General features: G+C 56.4%; 2 protein-coding genes across 6 annotated transcripts; one reads left to right on the top strand and one right to left on the bottom strand.

Moving 5' to 3' along the window:
- The first annotated feature begins 1,396 nt into the window (after nt 1–1,396).
- Nucleotides 1,397–4,835, top strand: CUNH1orf210 (chromosome unknown C1orf210 homolog). Of its 5 annotated transcripts, none has more exons than XM_037069660.1 (3): nt 1,397–1,561; nt 3,788–3,894; nt 4,026–4,835. In XM_037069660.1, exons 2-3 carry the CDS (start codon nt 3,876–3,878, stop codon nt 4,346–4,348), a joined length of 342 nt encoding a protein of 113 aa, XP_036925555.1. In that variant the 5' UTR covers nt 1,397–1,561; nt 3,788–3,875; the 3' UTR covers nt 4,349–4,835. The 5 variants fall into 5 exon arrangements, with proteins under 5 accessions (XP_036925555.1, XP_036925554.1, XP_036925556.1 ...); XM_037069659.1 differs by lacking the exon at nt 1,397–1,561 and adding an exon at nt 1,562–1,644; XM_037069661.1 differs by lacking the exon at nt 1,397–1,561 and adding an exon at nt 1,658–1,741.
- An 8,194-nt stretch (nt 4,836–13,029) lies between these two features.
- TMEM125 (transmembrane protein 125) lies at nt 13,030–16,299 on the bottom strand. The gene is made up of 3 exons (XM_037069663.1): nt 16,101–16,299; nt 14,686–14,827; nt 13,030–14,453 (listed from the first exon to the last, which is right to left on the bottom strand). Exon 3 carries the CDS (start codon nt 14,303–14,305, stop codon nt 13,652–13,654), a length of 654 nt encoding a protein of 217 aa, XP_036925558.1. The 5' UTR covers nt 14,306–14,453; nt 14,686–14,827; nt 16,101–16,299; the 3' UTR covers nt 13,030–13,651.
- Nucleotides 16,300–18,871: the final 2,572 nt, after the last annotated feature.

Below are 18,871 nucleotides of genomic sequence, written 5' to 3'. Positions count from 1 at the left end.
TCCTCTCATTCATTTACTTCATAAGTATTTATTATTGCCATTTTAGATATTGGGGATGTGAAGGGGAACAAGACAAATACAGACCCTGCCCCCAGAGTTTCCAGGCTTATACAAAGCCCTGTAAAATAAAGAGAAAATTGCTGTACTGTGTAGTCAGGGAAAAGGGGGTGAAGTGCCAGGGTCTTCAGGGCACAGAGGATGGGAGGAGGGACCCAGACTAGGAAGAGTTGGTTAGGGACGGCCACCTATATAAAGAGGCACCTAAACCATGAGTGACCAGTAGGCCTGGGAGGAAAATCAACCAGGTTGGGGGGCAGGGGGTTGATAGACAAGTGTGGGGAGGAGCTGGAGGTGAGGGTTGGGGGAAATCAGGGGCCCCAGGAACAGGGCATGTAGGCCCTGGGAGATGACAGGGCATGTAGGCCCTGGGAGATGACAAAGTCGTGGGTTCCAGGAGTGGAGAACAGGTTGGTACAACTGGAGGAGAGAGTGTAATGAGGTGGGAGAGGTAGAAAGGATTACGCACTGGTAGTAAGAATTCAGATTCCATGCTGAGATACTTAGGGTCCTGCAAGGTCCTCCACTTCGCAGCTTAGTTCTGGCTTACCCCCCTTGCACCCCCCTGGCACAGTCCTTGCTCCGTTGTGGCCTGAGTGTCCCTGTGAATTCCTGCGCCTGCATGGCTTAGCTCACGCAATCCTTTCTCCGGTGCATATTCACGGAGAGCCTGCCCTGTGCTAAGTGCTGGCCAACCAGAGACTGTCAGAACTCGGCTCCACACTGGGAGAGCTCCTGGGCTGGTGGGGGAGGCGGCACGGGAAGAAATCATTACAAGATAAATGGAGAAGCGCTTAGATAAAGCGTGGGCCGGAGCGGGTGCGGAGGAGGCAGGGCTGGCCAGGGCAGACCGAACTCAAGGACAAGGAGTAGCGCAAAAGGGAGATGCAGAGGCCAGCTTCGTAGGGTCACAGGATCCCTGAGGATCCAGATGAAGGCTTGCACCTTGCACACAGGTAAACGCACATACACACCATCACTCCCCAAAGGCACACATACGCTCCCGAAGGTGTCTCTGAACTCACTCCACACTGACCTCCACATCCTCCCTACACACAAACACACACGCACACACACATTTCCAGGCAATGTCGAGTGTCCTTGGTCCCTCTGGCTCTGCCTGGGAAGAATGCCAAACACCCAGCCTTCTGGTTACGGCCCATCGCCTCACAGCCCCGCGAAGCTCCCTCTTCAACTCTGGACTTTGCACCTGTCACCGGAAATTCACTGGTAATCTGGGCCGCCAGCCCGAGCGGCCTGCCGAGGTGTCCGCCCCTTCCACGACGCAGTGGACCAGCCCCTCTGTCTCAGGATCCCAACTGCACCAGCCAGTCCCTTCCCCCGCCCCCACCCCGGTCCTGGGGGTGAGAGTGAGGCCTGTGCGGATAGGCTCTCCTCGAAAGCTTGGGAAGACGTAGTTAGTTGGGGGAGTTGCCAGCTACCCAGCCCTCCGTCCTCCGCCCTCCCCCCCTCAGCTCCAGCCCCACCTGCCGCACGTCCTCAGGTGAGTGGAGCCGCAGTTCGGGCCCGCCCACTGCCTGCCCCAGCCGGAAGCTTCCTCCGCTGGCTTGTACACAGTTCTTACAGGTGGGGAGCAGAGGGGAAGAACTGGGGGGCTGGGAGGGGGAACCCACGAATCCCCGAGGGCTCCCGGGAGCTGGAAAGGAGCTAGAAGTCAGAGTGGGTGTGTATGTCTGAAGATCTGAGGGGGTGTGTGTTTATTGGTGGAAGAAATGTGACCTGAGCCCGTGGGGTGACAGCATGTGGGTGTAGGTCTGCGTCCTTGGGAAGAATTCACGGGGACCTGGCAGGACGGAACGGAATAGGAGAAACAGAAAGGTCAAAATGAATTCAGTTCATTTCAATTTAACAGAATCGTATTTTGGGGGGACTCAGTGCACATTGTGCGCCCCCCCTGGGCACCTGCTGTTTGCTAATGAATGACTGGATAAGTCACCTCTGCTTTCTAACGTCCCCTGCCCCACCCCCAGCCCCGCATCCTCCCTCAGCTCCCTCCCTCCCGCCGCTCCCAGTCTCCCTGCGCAGCAGAGTGCCAAGCTCTCTGGCAGTCCCAGGGAACGGGTTAGTCAGCCTAGTCTGTGCCCCCAGGCAGCTGCCCGTCTAGTAAACTGGCCAATTCTGACTGTTATAGTTCACCCGAGGCCAGTGAAGGGGGTCATCTGGAGGGCCCTGGGGCAACCTCACAGGCTGGCATGGTCTGATTTGGCCTTGAGGGACAGCGGACTCCAAAAGCTGGTGGCTGGGAAGCAGGGAGGGTGAAGTGGGAGGTGTCCGTGTGGGGAGTAGGGGGATTTGGGGGAGGGAGCTGTGGGGAAGAGGGAGAAGAGTGTGGCCTGAGGGCTCTGCGCTGGGTTGTGAGGCTTGGGAACTTGCATGCAGCACTGGGGGTGGGGAGAGTGTGCAGGATTTTGAAATGGGCATGATGGAGTCAGATTTGGGCTTTAGGCCCATCACTCTGGGGAATGGACTAGAGACGGGAGAGACCAGGTGGGAGGTTATTGTAGGAGCTGAGGTGCAAGACGAAGGTGGCTTGGCCTGGGGGAGTGGGAGTGGGGTGCAGAGGAGGGGAGTAGCCATTCCAGAGATATTTAGAGGAGGAACAGATGGACTTGGTGACACGCTGGTGGTCAGGAGGGGGTCTCGCTAAGGTATTGGTATGAGACTATGGCAAAGTGCTCCCTCGAACTAGGTGCTTCTCTCCTAGTTTTTTTCTTACTCTGTGTACTTCTTCCCAGGCACTCCTCTGATTTAGGCACTGTACCTGCGAGTACCCATTTTTAGGCCCTCACTGGTCCTCCTCTAACAGGTACTTCCTTAACCTAAGGGCTGTCTCTCTAGATACTCCCCAGGTTCAGGTGTTGCTCCCCACGCCCACTGCGCTGATTCAGGTGCTCCTCCTCCAGGTGTTCCTGAGCCTAGGTGATCTTCCTCCAGATACTCCCTTAATTCAGATGCTCCCCTAGATCTGCTCCAGCCCTAGTGATTCTCATCCAGATGATTTCCAGGTTCAGGTGGTCTATATTTGGCTACTCCCTGACTATGGCCTCCCTCCAAGGGCACAGGTGAATGGACTGCAGTGTAACTGAGGGGCTGAAGGTAGAGGTGGGTTAACAGGGGCTCCTGACTCAGGAGCAGAGGGGCCAGGTCCCTCAGCCGTGGGTGGGGACTGGCACTGTCTTGCATGTGCGGTTTCCACTTCAGCTTGTTAGTTCTAAGCAATTGCTATTGCCCAACCTCTGGGAGCCAGGACTGCCTCTGCGGTGACCTCCTGTCCTCAGCTTACCATGCAGTGGAGCAGACTGGGCTCTGGGCTCTGCTATCAGAGACCTGGGTTCAAGTTCTGGAACTTAGGCTGAGTTAGTTTACCCTTCTGGGCCTCAGCGTCTTCATCTGTAGACAGGGGATAATGTTTACACCCCACGCCACAGATTTCTGTGGGCCGGATGCTGGGTGCCTGAATCAAAAGGTGTGCTCAGTGTAAGATCCAGCATTGATTTACTTTTGCCAGCCACTTCCAGAGCTGGCCCCTACAGCAGTCTTTTACAAAGAGCCAAGTTTCTCAGCTTGTTTCTCTCCTGTGAACCACTGGTTACCGTGGGTCGTCCAGTCTCCAGAGTCTGTGCAGCACTCCTCTGTGGCTGTGAGTGTGGCCCAAATGGGTGCCCGCGACCCCCCCACCCCAACAACCGCACGTGTGCTTATGTTCCAGGATCTGTGCCCCAAGGCTGCCTGGCACCTGGGGGTCTCCTTGGAGCCAGGCCCTTCTGGTCAAGGCTGAGGTGTCTTCCAGCCACTTCATGAGTGAGACCAACCAAAGTAAGTGGCGGTGGGTTGGAACTGAAGTGGGGCTGGTTTGGGGCTGGGGCAGGGACCCTGCCCCCGTTCCTCTCAGTTTGACCGGGGGCCCTTCTGAGGCCCCATTCACAATGCTGTTCCTGTCTCTGCAGCCATTGTGGGGCCCTCGGAGCTCCCCACAGCATCAGCCGTGTCCCCTGAACCAGGCACTGCAGCCCGGACCTGGCCTGTGCTGCTGGGGGTTGTGCTCGGAGCCATGGTCCTTTCTGTCCTCATTGCACTTGTTGCCAAATGCCACCTCTGCCACAAGTACCTCAGCAGCTACCAGCACCGCCGGCTGCCAGAGACCAGGAAGGGCATCTGCCCGGAGGTGGGTGAAGATGAGGATGATGATGGCTTCATTGAGGACAATTATATTCAGCCCGGGGCCGGCGGGCTGGGGACGGAGGGTAGCAGGACCCACTTCTCCCTCTGAGCCCCTATCTTTGGAATCCCCCCCCCGCCCCTCATGCCTGACAGTGTAAGGGTGTCAAATACCACGGGGGGGCTGTCTGTGAAACCTCAGGGACAGAGGTGGCTAGGGTTTAAGGGCTAACCAGGCATTGAGCAATTCTCCTTTGACACCGGCCACCAAGGTGATAATGACCTTCTCTTGTTCTGTGACCCTCAATGGCTCCCTGCTATTCTCAGGGTAAAGCCTACCAGGAGCCTAACTGTGGAACTAAGGCCTCTGGCAGCCTCTTGGTTTCCTTTCTTGCTTTTGCCTATTATCCTCCCTACTTAGGTAATTCTTATTATACACCAGGTGATAATGGTTAGCAAATGAAAATCAGTGTGCCAAGTTTCTTGCTGCAATTTTTCCCCTGCCAATAAAGTGGATAATCCAAGTGGCTATAATATATTGTTTTTCACAGGTATTACTAAATCCGTTTTCGTGTCAAATAAAAATTAAAAGCTGCTCATTTTTATTTTCCTGAACTGGACCTTGCGCGTGAAAATGTTCTTTGCCTCGTAGCTGGAAGACGCAGCTCCAGTGAGCCCCTCCCTCTCATAAAACCCTGTGAGCTTCTTCTCTACCATCATCACCCTTGCCACATTCTACCTTGACCTTGATTGCAGTTTGTACTTCTTCCTTGCTGTCCCTGCCCTTACAGCTGGAGTGTGAGCTCCCCAAGGCCACAGGCTCTGTCTTACTTGTGTCCTCAGATTCTTGCGCAAAGTACATGCTAAATAAACACTTGTAAAAATTCGTTCAGTTACCTTGGGCTCAAGAGTAAGGTGAGAGGTAAGGGAGTAGAGTGGACTGTGGAAGACTTGATCAAGAACTTGACAGGAGAAGAATAGGGTCACAGCTGCCGGTGGGGATATTGGGGCAAGGGAGTCAGTTACGCTCCTTTCGCAAGCCCTGGAATGGAATCCTGGCTTCTGCACAGGATTTAACAAAGAGGCAGCTGACAGCCCTGGACGGTGTGGCTCAGTGGATTGAGCGCCCACCTGTGAACCAGAAGGTCACTGGTTTGGTTCCCAGTTGGGGCACATGCCTGGGTTGTAGGCCAGGTCCCCAGCTGGGGGGAAACGAGGCAACCAGTTGATATTTCTCTTCTCCTTTCCCCTCTCTCTGAAAATAAATAAAAATCTTATTTTAAAAAAAGGGGACAGCTGACTGAGGAGGGCAGGAAGCAGGTGGTCCCAGCAGCCTGAGGTCAGGCATGCTGCCTCGTGCACTCTCATCTACGGGCATCAGGGAGACTCCAGGTCGGGGACTCCTAAACTCTCAGTCCAGATTTTCAGGCACTCAGGTGTGAGAACCTGAGTGGCCCCACTGGGGTCCAGGATCCACCACAGGTCCAACTGGCCATGACCTGTGGGAGCACATGTGTGATTTGGGGAGCTCGCTTGTTTGTTCCAGGTCACTCCCAGACAAGAGGAAGTCACGCACGAACCAGACAGCCACCCACCTTGTGTCCACCCAGACACCGCGTTAGCCTTTGAGAAAAGAGCCAGTAGAGAAGGGGAGTGAGGAATAACTAACACCGGGAGGTGCTTGGGGAAAAGGCAGGAGGCCAATGGGGCTGAGGCTGGAGCACGGTCTTCGGGGTGCCCAGGGCAGTGATGGAGCTGAAGAACGAGCCAGATCAGCTACAGCCTGGTGCCAAGATTGCTTGCACTTAGCCTGAGAGCAACCTAGGTTCATCTGTAAACTTTGGGCAAGAGAGTGATGCAATTGTGACAGAAAAGTCATTCCAGATGCTGCGTAGTGATGGGCTGGAGGGCAGAGACAGAGATGAGGGAGATGTGACTAACGTCTGTTCCCTTAGGCACAAGGAACAGTGCAGAGACTTGGAGGAGGCAGGGTTGGCAGGACCTCGTGGCTGCCGGATGTGAGGTCAGGAAGGAGTCCACGAAGCCTCCTGGTTGCTGGCTTGGTGGCTGGGTGTGCTGTGGAGGAGCGGGTTTCTGGGGAATACCGGATGTGGGATTTCCAGGGAAAGATGCCCAGGGGCAGCTGGGATTCACGGGAGAGAAGTCCCATCTGCCGACATGGGTTAGGGGACAGTCAGTTTTGATAGGGTCACTGAGGCCCTGGGAGTGATTTAGATCACAGAAGTGGAGTTGAGGAGGCACTGGGAATGGAGTTGGGAAACACGCATCTATGGGCTTGTCAGTAGTGGAGAGCCAGCCAGGGCGGAGGGGAGCCCAGCTGTGCAGCCCCAACTCCAGCACTTTTTCCTGAGCCCCAGATGGTCAGACCCTTGCAGACCTGGGAAGTCCCTGTGTCCATGACAGCAGCAGAGGCTGCCCCAGCCTGACCTGGCCTCCAAGAGCAGGGAGGCTACAAATGCAGTGGGCCTTTCCCCTGCCCTCCAGGTGCCCCTGAGGCCCACCTGGAGGAAATGTCCAGGGCCAGAAAGCAGCTCAGCTCTCCCCGGTTTCACACATTCCTTGAGACCTGGGTCACAATGTCTGCAGGGCCCAGGAGAAGGTATGGGCCTGATCCCAGATGAGAAGGTACTTTTCCTGAGCCCAGCACCCAGCGCAGTTAGGTGGGGAGAGCTTTCTCTTGGAACCTGCTGTGGGCAGCAAGCCTGGCCAAGCAGGACCCTGAGGTCATGAGTTCCTTGGACCTTGTCCTCAGAGTCCTTGCTGGATCCCTCTGAGGAATCATCACCACTGTGCTCCACATGCCTGGCTCTGCGCACAAAGAGGCACGTGGCCTGGGTCCACAGGTTCAAGGGCCCAGGGATGCTGAGCCTGCTGGGAGGCTTGGGGCTCAGCCAGACCTGGCTCTGTCCTCTAGGCGTGGGCCCCGGCCCCAGCCTGCCTCTGCCCCAGCCTTGCACCCTGTCCTGCCTCCCCCCAGCAGCTGCCACTACCTACTCTGTTCTGGGAACCCCAACCCTGACCTGATTGCTGAGGACAACTCGGCTCCTGGCCGCCTTGTCCTGCTGTCCCCCAAACAGAGCCAGATCCCTTGTCTACATTTGGAGGCCAAAGACAGGGGTCACAGAAGCCACAGACGGGAAGTTTAAGAAGCTCCAGCAGAGTAGCAAGGTGAGTTGAGAGCTGAGAATCCCTGGACTCAAATCCCAGCTCTGCCATTATGGGCTGTTCGACCCTGGGCAAGTCGCCTATGCCCTCTGGTCTAATTTCTTCTCAGTAAAATGGGGATCATAATAGTACTTGCCTTGCATGGTTGTTAGAAGGATTAAATGAGTTATATAAGCAGTTCAACGGAGCCAGCATCTGTAGGTGTTAGCCGTTGGCCTGTGGACACCGACAGGACAGTCGCTCCCCACAGCGGGGCCTCCCCACAGCGGGGGACCAGGCTTAACCCTTAGGAAGAAGCATGTCAGGACTCCTCCTTCACTCTGGACTGGGGATTTGAACTTGTCTGTCTCCTGGAACTCAGCTCAGGAAGGACGTGAATTAGAATCTCCGATGCTGTGGAAGTAACAACAACAGTGACAGCAGTGATGTCCCGGCACTTCTCCCAGCAGTCCTGCTGGGCAGACCCCCTTCTGTAGTCTGAGAAGCGGAGGCTCAAACAAGTTCATGTGAGCTGCTTCTTCACTCAGCAACACTGCCTTATCTCGCCCCGGCTTACCGACCAAACAGACCCAGAACGCCCTGGCCGGTGGCACAGGTGGCTGGCATGTTGGCCTGTGCACCAGAGGGTCGGTCCCCAGTCACTCGGGGCACATACGAAAGGCCACCAATCGATGTTTCTGTCTCTCTCTCCCTCTCTCTCTCTAAAATCAGTTAACAAAGCCTCAGGTGAGGATTAAAAAGAATAATAAAAAAATAAATAAATAAACAGGCCCTGAGAAGGAACCTCCTGCTTGTGGTACTTTTGTTGGTCCTGCCAGCACCACCACCCCCCACCGTCACTCCCTGGGTGGATGGGGGCTGAGAAGTCTCTGGGTGCAAGCTCCGGTTTGGGGGAGCAGGCTCTGAGGGCAGATGTGGCATGTCCCATCTGGGGGGCTGACTTCCATGCCTATGCCCAGGGGAGTCTCATAGGACCTGAGGCAGGGAGGCACCCCTGTCCTGTGCAGAGAGCTGAGCATGAGGGGCCTGTTGGTTCCCTAAAGCCTGGAAGAAGCTCCTTTAGGGAGGCCTGAGGGTCCCCAGAAGGCCCAAGGTCTTGTGTGCTTGGATACGATATAAACTCCACCTGGACTGGGACAGACTGGAAAGTTTCTGGGAAATGCTCTTCCAGGATCCCATCCGGGTGACATGGCTGAGAACTCGGATTTTGACTTTCACGCCTGGGGGAACATACAGGGGCCCCTCTCTCTCTATCTCTCTCTCTCCAACTTGCCCGCCACCTGATGGGAGCCTCTAGCTTCACATCACTGTAGTCTGTCTCCATTGGCCCTTCTGGTCTTTTCTCTTTACCCAATACTGGTTTAGATTTCAGGGTCTATTATGGCAACCTGTCTTGCCAATACCCTCAGTTACATACCCCATTGTCTCAGCATTGCTCACTTGGGGTGAACTCCGACCTGGGACCTGGTGCTCGCCCTCCGTGTCCTGCTGAGAAACCCCCACCATCGCCCAGGCTGGTGAATCTGTTAATGCCTGGCCTGCAGCCTCCCGTGGGCTAGTGAATTTCATTTATTCATTTTTAAAATTTTATTTATTGATATTTAGAAACAGCAAACTGGCTGTTTGAGAGAGGTCATATCCCTCTCTCATTCTCCATAGCAGCTCTTTAAAAGGGCCTCTTCTGCCCTGGCTGGTTAGCTCAGTGACTGGGCGCAGGCCTGTGAACCAAAGGGTCACAGGTTTGATTCCCAGTAGGGGTCCATGTCTCAGGTGTGGGCCAGGTCTCCTAGTAGGGGACGTGCAAAACGCAACTGACTGATGTATCTCTTGCACATGAATGTTTCTCTCCTCCTTCCCCTTCTCTCTAAAAATACATACATAAAATCTTTAAAAAATAAAAATACAATGGCTTCTTCCTCACAGACAAAACAGTTGTTGCTCAGGGCCTTCCTCAATTTTCTGCTACAAAACCCACAAAGTTAACTTGTGCCCATTCTTCCTTCTATCTCATCCAAATGGCTTTGCAAGCCCAGTACCTCCACTGTGTGTCCTGGACCAACCTTCCTGCCTGCTGTGCAGGGCCTTTAAGACCAGCTGCTTCTCTACCTCGTATCTTACACCTCTCTCTGTGGACGTGAACCCATCTCTCTCTCCTATCTTAGAAAGTCCGTCATGAAGACCTGCCGGTCCCAGCTTCCGAACGTCCACGTTGTCTGTTCTGTTCCACTCTGTCCCAACAGCCATCTGGTTGTCTACGCCTCTGTCATCTTCAATCTGGACGATGGCATCAATCAACCAACTGAGTTCCCTGCCTCCGTTTTGGCCCCTTCCGGTAAATTCTCTGGGCTGCAGGCAGAATGATTGTCCTAAACGCAATTCTGACCAGGCCATTTGTTCCTCTGTTTACAACCCTTTATTGGCTTCCTCTCAGCCTTGAGAAATTGTGCCTCATGCGGGCAGCTGCTGAAGCCTGGGCCAGCCTCTTCCCATGACTGCACTGTGTTCAGCCACATACACCCTTCGTAGTTGCTTGAAGGAGCCAAGTTCTCTTGTCCCTGGACCCGTCTGCTCTTCCTTCTTTCTGGGCACTGCTCCCAGCCTCCCAGCTTGGCCAGCTGCTTCCCATCCCTCGGGGCGCATGGAGATGTCACTTCTTCTGGGGCTGCTGGGCCATTTCTTCTTATTCTTTCTCTTGGGAAGCTGACCCTGTCTCGACCTTGCAGCCAGCAAGTCCCGAAGCCTGCTCTGCTCAGAGTCCTCACTCCTCTGATTAAACTCTCCCCATGTTTCTCAGTGTCCCTCATCGGGGCTGCCAAGGTCATTGCACAGACAGGAGTAAGGGGGGTGGATTTGGTGGGAGCAAAGTGGAGGCTCCCCTCTGTAGGACTCTCATTTCCTCACGAGCTGGAGGGCTCAGGCCTCCTGCAGAGAGTGGTGTTGGGGGTGATGAAGGACTATGAAGGGAGCAGAGGGAGGCTGCAGGTTGCCGTGGAAGCAGCCCACAAGGGAACAGTGTAGCTGCTGAGCTGCGTTGCAGACCAGGTTGAAACTGCTGATGAGGAATTCCTGTCGACGCCTGGCTGCCTGGCGGTGCCGGCTCCTCTAATAACCGCTTAGTGCAAGGCAGCAGGCGCAGTGAAGACAGGTGTGTGGATTCGCCCATGGAGAGGCTTTCCCGGGAGAATGGGACCAGAGAGGCAGGCGGCTAAGGAGATGAGGACTCTGTCAGGGAGTGGGTGGGATAATGGGTTGTAGAATATTAACCAGAGGAAGGTGAAGATGGAAGGGGTAGGTAAGAGAGGAGGGGGCAGCTTTAGAGAGATATTGGAGGGCCCTGTGAACATCTGGTTACAATGTGGACCAAGCTGGGGGTTTGGGGGATGATTTGAGCAACAAGCTGGAGGAGGGAGGTTGTGGGGCGGGCTTCACTGATTGAGGAAGCAGCAGCAATTGTGCCCGGCCTGTGCCTCAGCCCATCTCTTACCCTCCCAACTCATGGTCCAGGTGGGTGTGCAGATGTCTCCCCCCATTGCCCCTTGAAGTAGGCCCTCTGGGGCAGGAGCCACGCTCTCCATCCGCACCCTTTCCGGGGGAGCCTGACACGGACCTCGCCTATAGCAGCTGCTCGTCCAGACACTGTGTCAAGTAACCGCCCCCCTCCCCATTTTCTAGGCCTCTGTTTTCTGTTTTCCTTTACTTTCTTAAAGGAAATATTATGGAAGAGTCTAACCCTGCCTCAGCTGAAAAGAAACATGACTCGTCCCCATATTACAGGATGGAGAGGTGTTCTGTGGTCCTGGAATGGCCCAAGGGTTGATGACAAGACAGCTTCCTCTTGGGGACCCAGGAAGAGGGAGATTTTCTGGGGCCGGTGGTGCAGGGCCCCAGGAGTCAGGGCCCTCGGTGGCCAGTGGCCTGCCTTCCCTACCCGTCCCAACTGCAGGCGCGCCCTGCCCTGATATTTATACACACATCGCCACCCAACCAACCCGAGTCCTCCATCCATCTGACAAAGCACCTACTCTGTGTCGGGTCCACGCTGGGAAGTAGGGACACACAGGTGAGAAGACCCAAACTCTGCCAGAAGGAGCTCACCACCTGACTAAGGAGACAGGCACACAGGGGAAAATGTGCAGACTGATGTCTACGATTGAGGGTTTGAGGCTGGAAAACGGGCAACTCGCTAGTTTAGTGCAAGCAGGTCTGCGAAGACTCCCAGTGTGGCTCCCTGGAGAACTGAGTCTTGAAGAACCTTAAGGAGGCAAGGAAAGAACATAGGGAGGCTGGGGAAAGTGAGAGAACGAGGTGAGGCCCAGCAGTCTGGCTCACGGGGTGGGGGGAAGCCAAATTGCATTGACGTCTGCACATTACCCTGCAAGCGGTGGGGGCCATGGAAGGATCTTAGGGTAAATTTGCACTTTGGTTTGAGCACAGTCAGTCACTGGGGCTCCACGTGTGTGCGCTGGGGTTGGGGCGGGAGGTGGATTTGAGCAGTGAAAGCACGGAGGACAGTAGAGGGGCCGTGCGTGGCACAGCGGGCGACGGCACAGAGGATCCGTCTGGGTGGCGAGTGCAGAGTGTGATTGCAGCATGGACATCTGTCTACAAAGGACGAAGTCCGCAGGGGCTTACTGACGTGTGTGCGGGGCTCGGGGTGAGGAGAGAGCAAGGGCCGCGCTCAGGGTTCTGACCCAGATGCCGGGTGGGTGGTGAGACGGAGGAGCTAGTTCAACAGAGGAGAGGAGTTCCAGTCTGAATATGCGGAGGAGCAGGAGGTGCCTCTGGCAGACTTGGGGCTGCCGGACAGGGCCTGTCTTTTCTGCTCTCGCAGCTCCCTCCCTGGGTTGGCAACACCCTTCTCATCCATCGGCCCGCATTCTCCCCAGGACGCTGCCTTGCTCTTGGCAGCTGAAAGCAATGTTCTCTTGCTGGAGTCTGCGTAGCTTTACATCGGACCCCTCTTAGGGCGCATGTCTGGTCCCTTCCTTTCTCTCCTCTGAGGGGCTCCTGTAACCCGCACCTCAGGAAGCAGCAAGCGATGACAGAACGCTGAGCCCTCTTCAGCGGGCGCTTTATCCACCTGGGGAGTGTTACGCACCTCCGAAGGGGAGATCCCTTCCATGGTGCACGTCAGGCAGGAAGTGACTCTTACCACCCAAAGGCATTTCAAACGCCCCTCCCACACCCAGGAACCCAGAGGCAGGCCAGCCAGTGCAGCGACTACATGGCCCAAGATGCTCTGGTTTCAGAGGTGGGGTAGGGACTTCAGCCTCCCGAGAAACCAGCTGATAAAACCCCAATACTTAAGGCTTCATCTTGAGCCAGCACGCAAGCAATTACCAAGGACTCAGCACCCCCTTCCTTCCCTGGGACCAGAAATCCATCACCTTCCTGAAGCTGAACACCCCCTACTCCCCATCTCTCTTCCAGCTTCAGGGTATCAAAGAGGAGAAAGCCCAGGTGTTACTGAGGACCCCTCCAAGGCCCCTTTCATCAGCCCAAGATGCATAGGCACGGAGTGTTTATGTTGGAAGTGGTGAGTGTGGGCAAGGGGAAGGCGGGGGAGAGGGCGTCTCTAGGCGAGACGGGGTATGAAGACAGTAGCGGTAAGAGCAGCCACCACCTTTATTGTGCCTCTGTGGCGTACCCAGTCCTTCCACACACATCGCTGGACCCTTAGAACTGACTACCACGACGCAGCCATGACTCTCAAGAAACTGAGGCTCAGAGAGGTTCAGTCACTGGCCCAAGTCCCCCAGCTGGGAAGTGGCAGAAGGGGGAGTCCAATCCAGGCCTGTCCCATTCTGGAGCCTGTGTTCTCTCCACTTTGTCACCAGCGGTTCTCCTCAATGGAGACCTGCCAGTGCACTCCTTGGGGGGGGCGGGGGCAGCTGCCCCTCCCGGGGAAATCCCTGATGGGGGTTGGAGGGTTAGGGTTGGCTGGCAGGGGTGTGGGGAATAGGAGCCAAGAGTCTCCAGGGATCCCAGACATGTCTCTGCTCCGGGTCCCCAGATACAAATAGACAGCCTTTGACAGTTCCATGGCCCCAGCCCCCAGCTCCAGGAAGACACGAGTGCACCTTCCCATGGTGTGGAAGAGTGGACACACTCAGGGGCCCAGCACACATCACACAGCCCCACAGAAGGGCTGGACAGTCGTGGGGACACATGCACACACATGCACTCACTCACGCCCTGGCTTGGATCTGTGGGCAGGGCTCTGGCTTGGTCAGATGAGACTGGCGATGCTGGACGTGGTCTCCTGACGCCGGCCAGCAGACAGCCGTCCTGAGATGCTGAAGATGCTGCCGTTGCTGTCGTGGTCACTGTGGGCGGAGGGGGCGGCTGTGCGGATGGAAGGGCAGTGTCCGCTCATGCCCACCTGATACAGCAGCAAGCCCAGTAGCAAGAGTGAGCCGGAGACAGCCAGGGCGATGCCCACGGACAGCATGGCAGTCAGTGGGTGGGCAGGTGCAGCGGCCAGTCCGGCCAGTGTCAGGCCAGTGACCAGCAGTACCAGGCCACTGAACAGCACCACGAGGGCATCGGCACCGCCACCACTGCGCAGCAGGGCCACATGTTGGGGCTGGCGTATGCAGTTCATGTCCTGCACAGCTGAACTCATCAGCTGCTTAACCAGAACCAGCAGGGCCAGCAGGCAGAGCATGGTGCCTACTGCCAGCCGCCACTCACCCGAGCGACTGCTGGTGGAGGCTAGCAGTGCCACACCAGCCGCCCCACAGCCAGCCACGAGGCCCACAGCCATGCCGAAGCAGATGGCTGAGCGCCGTGGCTGCTGGGACCACCATAACTCCACCTGCTCCGCCAGCACATCGGGAGGCAGCCCCCTGGCCGACAGGGCTCGAGCCTCTCCCCCTGGCATGGCCGGGTCCGGGACAAGTCAGGGCAGAGAACAGCACCAGGGAGGGACTAGAGGGTGTGGATCAGGGCCCGGAGCCCCCACCGCCTGCTCGGCAGCTGGAAGCCCAGAGTCCTATTCCTTTCACAATCCCGGGTGAAGTCACCGTCATCTGTGGGGGAGAGTCACAGTCATTACCTCTGCAGCTCACCTTCCCCCACCCATGGTCTCTCCTGGGGGCTGTGGGGATTGTCCCCCGGGAACCGTCCCACTTTCCCTGAAATGGCCCCCAGGAAAGCCCCCTCCCTAGCACTGCCCCTTGGGGGTGCCTCTCCAATGACCCAGGAGAGTTTCCCCACGTAAAGCACCCGCCCCTCCAAGGAACCCCCGGCCCAGCCCCTGACCTCTCCGGCTCCCTCAGTTGCCTGTCCCATCCTGGCTGGCCGAGGGAGCTGGTGCCACAATGAACGGTGGACGATGACGAGAGCCAGAGATAAAGCCTCATTCAGGGTCCACTCACATGGCTTCAGCTGTCACTGCTGGCTCCTGGGGGGAGGGAGGCAGGGAGGGAGGGGCTGTGACTTAACCCTTCTGGGACCAGCAGCTCGACCCTGGATCTTCTCATGTAGGGCTGTGTCTCTGCACATCAGGGTCTAACCCCTAAGGCCCCCCTTCCCCAACATCTGGTCCAATCTCACAGCCACGGCTGCCAGGGCCTGAATCTACCCCATGCCCCTCAAACCCAGATCTCCCTCCAGAGCTCCAGACCCAGAGCCAGTTGCCACCTCGATGTCCCATACACGCACCATCCCCTCTGATGCAACAGGTCCAGCCCCAGCTCCTGTCTTACCCAAACTTGCTCCTCCTCCTGTGCTCCTCACTCACCCACGTCCCAGGAGCCACCTCTAAACATTTCTCATCCCATCCCCTACCCTCATCCCCCTCCCAACCCCATCTCCTCATGGTCTTCCTGTCTCCCAGCTCTCAGCCCTCTCATCACCCCCACGGCACCCTCCTCCAAGATCTTCCCAAAGTTGTGCAAAAGGAAAGGAGGGCTCTGGGTCTGAAGCCCAGCTGCAGTCCTTACCACCCATGCAGACTCGGGTGAGGGGCCCCAACGTGATCAGTCATTTAACATGTCCCTGAGAAGCCAGCCAGCAGGACTGGGCGAAATAAAGCAGCCAGGGTCGCTGCCCTCAAGAAGCCCCAGTTACTGCAGGAAGGTTTGTGGTTCATGTGATAAATGCTGGGTAGGGGTTAGTTAGGAGAGGGATTTGGGGGGAGGGTCAGAGAAGTCTTCTTGAGTTCACCTCTTAGAGTCCCAGTCTCCTTATCTTAAAATCGAGGACAATAACGTTTATCATGAGGGGTGGGGGCTAGTCAATTGATAGCTCCATTTCGGAATTCAGTGGGAATTCTGGGGTCTGTACAGATGCCCCAAACAAGTGTTTTGAATTAAAGGACACTGTGTTGGTTATCCCTCCAGTTCAGGATGGGACTCCTGCTAATACATAGGATGTGAGTCCTGGATCATCCCAGGAACTTGACTGTGTGGTTGTACGTGGGTTACGCCGGTGATGAGGTCTCTGTTCTCCACAACCCCCCCAGCAGGGGCCGCCTGGCAGCTGGGTAGGAGGGGCAGGTGCAAAGCCCCTGAGGGAGGTGGGGAAGGGGCTGTGGGAGGGGCCTGGGGTCAGCGCCACATTTCCCCAGGTGGTGATTTCCCGGGTCTGAGAGTGCTTGCACCAGCTGGGGTGAGGTGGAGGCAGTGGGAGGGGGTGGGGGCGGGAGAGAAGTGGGGGCGCTCAGGGGAACTCACGAGAAGCCTGGAATTGCTGGATCCAACCCGAGAGGGGCAGGTGGGGCGCTCCAGCTCCGTTTCCGGGGAGGCGCTTCACCTGCCTAACCTGCACCCCGGTGAGACCAGCGGTGGGGAGGGAGATCAACAGGTGTTTCCTAGGCAGGGCTAGAGCCGATTGGCTGACGTGGCACTGCTCCTCCGGCGGACAGATGCATTCCAGGGAAGGGAGGGGCTTCTGTCAGCTGCTGTGAGGGCTGGAACAGAATTCCCAGACCTGGGCTGCAGGAGAAATGTTGTCTATCCGCCCCAGCGCCTGGGCCCGAGCCCATCCCCCCACCTCCAACCCCATCTGGGTTTTAGCCCAAGTTCCAAACCTAAGCCCCGCCCCAGCTGCAGTTTCACACCTGAACTAGAACTCCCAGCTCCAGCCGAAGCCCTTACCCCACATCTCTGCCTCAACCCCAATCTCAACTCTCAACCTCAACCCCCAGCCTTATTTCCAAACCCAAGTCCTGTCCAAGCTCCAAATCCTGACCCCTAATCTGGCTTGAAACATCAGTTCAAATTCCTCACCGAACCCCAGCTCCAAGTTCTGGAAACGTCCTCTCATCCTCAGCCCCAATCTTGCCTCCTCTTCCAGAAGCCAGCCCCCAAATTCTAAATCCAAACTCAGACCATGCCTCAGCCTCAAGTTCCCGGGGTCCACAGCTGACTCCCGGCCCAGCCCCTGTCCCTCCATTCCTTGGCACTTTCTCCTGGCTGAAACGCCCCAAGTCCCTGACTCATTTTCCTTCCCAGCTCCAGTGCCTGACTGTGTCCCAAGGGCTTGTGCTGGGGGAGGCAGGATTTGAGAACACAGGGAGGAGGGGTAAAGGCACTTCCTGTAGGAAACAGGAGCTCCCTTGCTGAACACACTTGCAGAATAAACTTCCAGATCAATGCCACACTCCTTCACAAGGGCTCACAAGTCCAGGCCACACACAGCAGGTCTGCCAATTGCCACTGGTTCCTGCACTCCAGCCAGGATGCAAGACGTTCCGGTTCAGCATGCTCTGCCCCCCCCCCCCCCACTCTGCGTTTCTGGTTGGTTTCTTAACAGAGTCCCATCTGCTTGGGATATTGACCACCCCAACTTCCGTCTGGCCAACACGAATTCAAATTCTTTAACTGAGATGTTACCTCTGCCAGGAAGCCCGCCGTCCATGACCTCTAGTCTGGTTTAGGTGCCACTTGGGTGCACCCATGGCCCCTGTGTTTTCCCCACAACTGCTCAGACTGCATGTGCTGTAATTTTCCCTCTCTACTTATCTGTCATCCTCCACTAGATGTGTGATCTCAAAGGTATATAGGTTTGTACCTATTTTGCGAACCATGGTGACCTCAGCCAGCACTGTGCCTGGCACATGGGAGGCAATCGGTAAATATTTGTTGCATGAGGCGTGTGGATTTTGAGCAGGGAGCATGTGAGATGAAGCTGGAAAGACAAGTTTGGCTCAGGCTGCACTGGGCCTTGAACACCAAGGTGAGGCCCTGGCTGTCATTGGAGGTACCCATGGAGGGTCCCGAAGGCACCACACACCATGCGCTCTCTGTGTGGGCTGTGGAGGGGGGCGCGATGCTGTGGGAGGGGGTTGGTCTGTCCCCACCTCCTGGACTGGGCCCCTTGTAGTGAGTGCCTCTTGCTCTCTCCTCCTAATGTGTCTGCAAGAGACGAGGAAAACCAAGTCAAAGTTATCGTTCCACCAGCAGCTCACCACGGCATTGTGCTCGCCCTGTCCACACTTCTCCCTGCGCTGTGCTGTGGGGGCGGGGGGGGGGCTTGAGGGGCCGGCCCTGGCTCTGGGGGGGGCTGTCCAGTAGGAATATAACAACATCAGCCACATATGTAATTTCATGTTTCCAGTAGCCATGATAAAAAAGTGAAAAGAAAGAGACATTCATATATCAACATTTTATTTCACCCCTAAATACTCACATTTTAACATACAAGTGATTAAATGAGCTATTTCGGCCTTTCATTTTGTATGAATTCTTGAAAATAAGTTGTGTGCCTTCGACCTAATCAGACTAGCCATGTTGCGAATGTTCAGTCACCACATGCGGCTCGTGGTTCTCTTACTGGACGGCGTAGGCTGACTGCTGGGGGGCAGGCTGGGCCTCATCGGGAAACCTGAGGGTTTGCCCCTCCGCAAAGCCCCAGTTACAGCTTTATAAAGGTGTCCCCTCTCCTGGGAGGAGCAGGGAGGCGGGGGGCGCCTGGCAGGCTTTTGAGCTGTGTATTCCTCTTGCACGTATCTGACACTGATCTATCCTCCTGGTCCCGAGAGGGGCCCGTCCTGGGCAGAATGAGCTGGGTCAAGGAACTCATGATATCCCCTCCTCTTCTCCACTCTTGGTCCTGACCAGCCCCTCTCTCACCTCTCACTCCAAATCCAGAGCAATGAGTGCAAGGGGTAGGCCCTACCTGGACATGCGGGTATTCCCAGAGCCCCCAGGGTCCCTCGGGTGCTACTTGGAAGCCACTGGTTGGTAATGACTGGTCATGCTTTATATGGGGAAAGGTAGATACTTATGCCATAACCTCCCATGGGGCAGGGTCTTCGGTGCTGGGAGAACAGGATGGCGGTGGAGGCTCAGTGGGAGCTCGTGCTATCTGGCCACAGCCAATGGGGACTCTAGAAGAGGGCAGGGGGGCCAGTGGGAGTCTGAGGCCCAGGGAGAGGGCAGCCTCCACAGGTGTCAGCTGTCACAGTGGAACTGACCGCGTTCCCAGAGCTCAGTGATGGACT

Source organism: Sturnira hondurensis, unplaced genomic scaffold (genome assembly GCF_014824575.4).
Source record: "Sturnira hondurensis isolate 20B ecotype Veracruz unplaced genomic scaffold, ASM1482457v3 Scaffold0018725, whole genome shotgun sequence".
In the NCBI taxonomy this organism is placed as follows: Eukaryota; Metazoa; Chordata; class Mammalia; order Chiroptera; family Phyllostomidae; genus Sturnira; species Sturnira hondurensis.
The sequence above is the reverse complement of the archived record's forward strand: the minus strand, read 5'-3'. Positions and strand labels throughout refer to the sequence as shown.

Coding starts and splice junctions, on each gene's coding strand:
- CUNH1orf210 (XM_037069658.1), top strand. CDS start 3,073: ATGATTTCCAGGTTCAGGTGGTCTATATTTGGCTACTCCCTGACTATG. Junction 3,141..3,787: donor GCCTCCCTCCAAGGGCACAG/GTGAATGGACTG, acceptor CTTATGTTCCAG/GATCTGTGCCCCAAGGCTGC. Junction 3,895..4,025: donor CATGAGTGAGACCAACCAAA/GTAAGTGGCGGT, acceptor CTGTCTCTGCAG/CCATTGTGGGGCCCTCGGAG.
- TMEM125 (XM_037069663.1), bottom strand. CDS start 14,305: ATGCCAGGGGGAGAGGCTCGAGCCCTGTCGGCCAGGGGGCTGCCTCCC.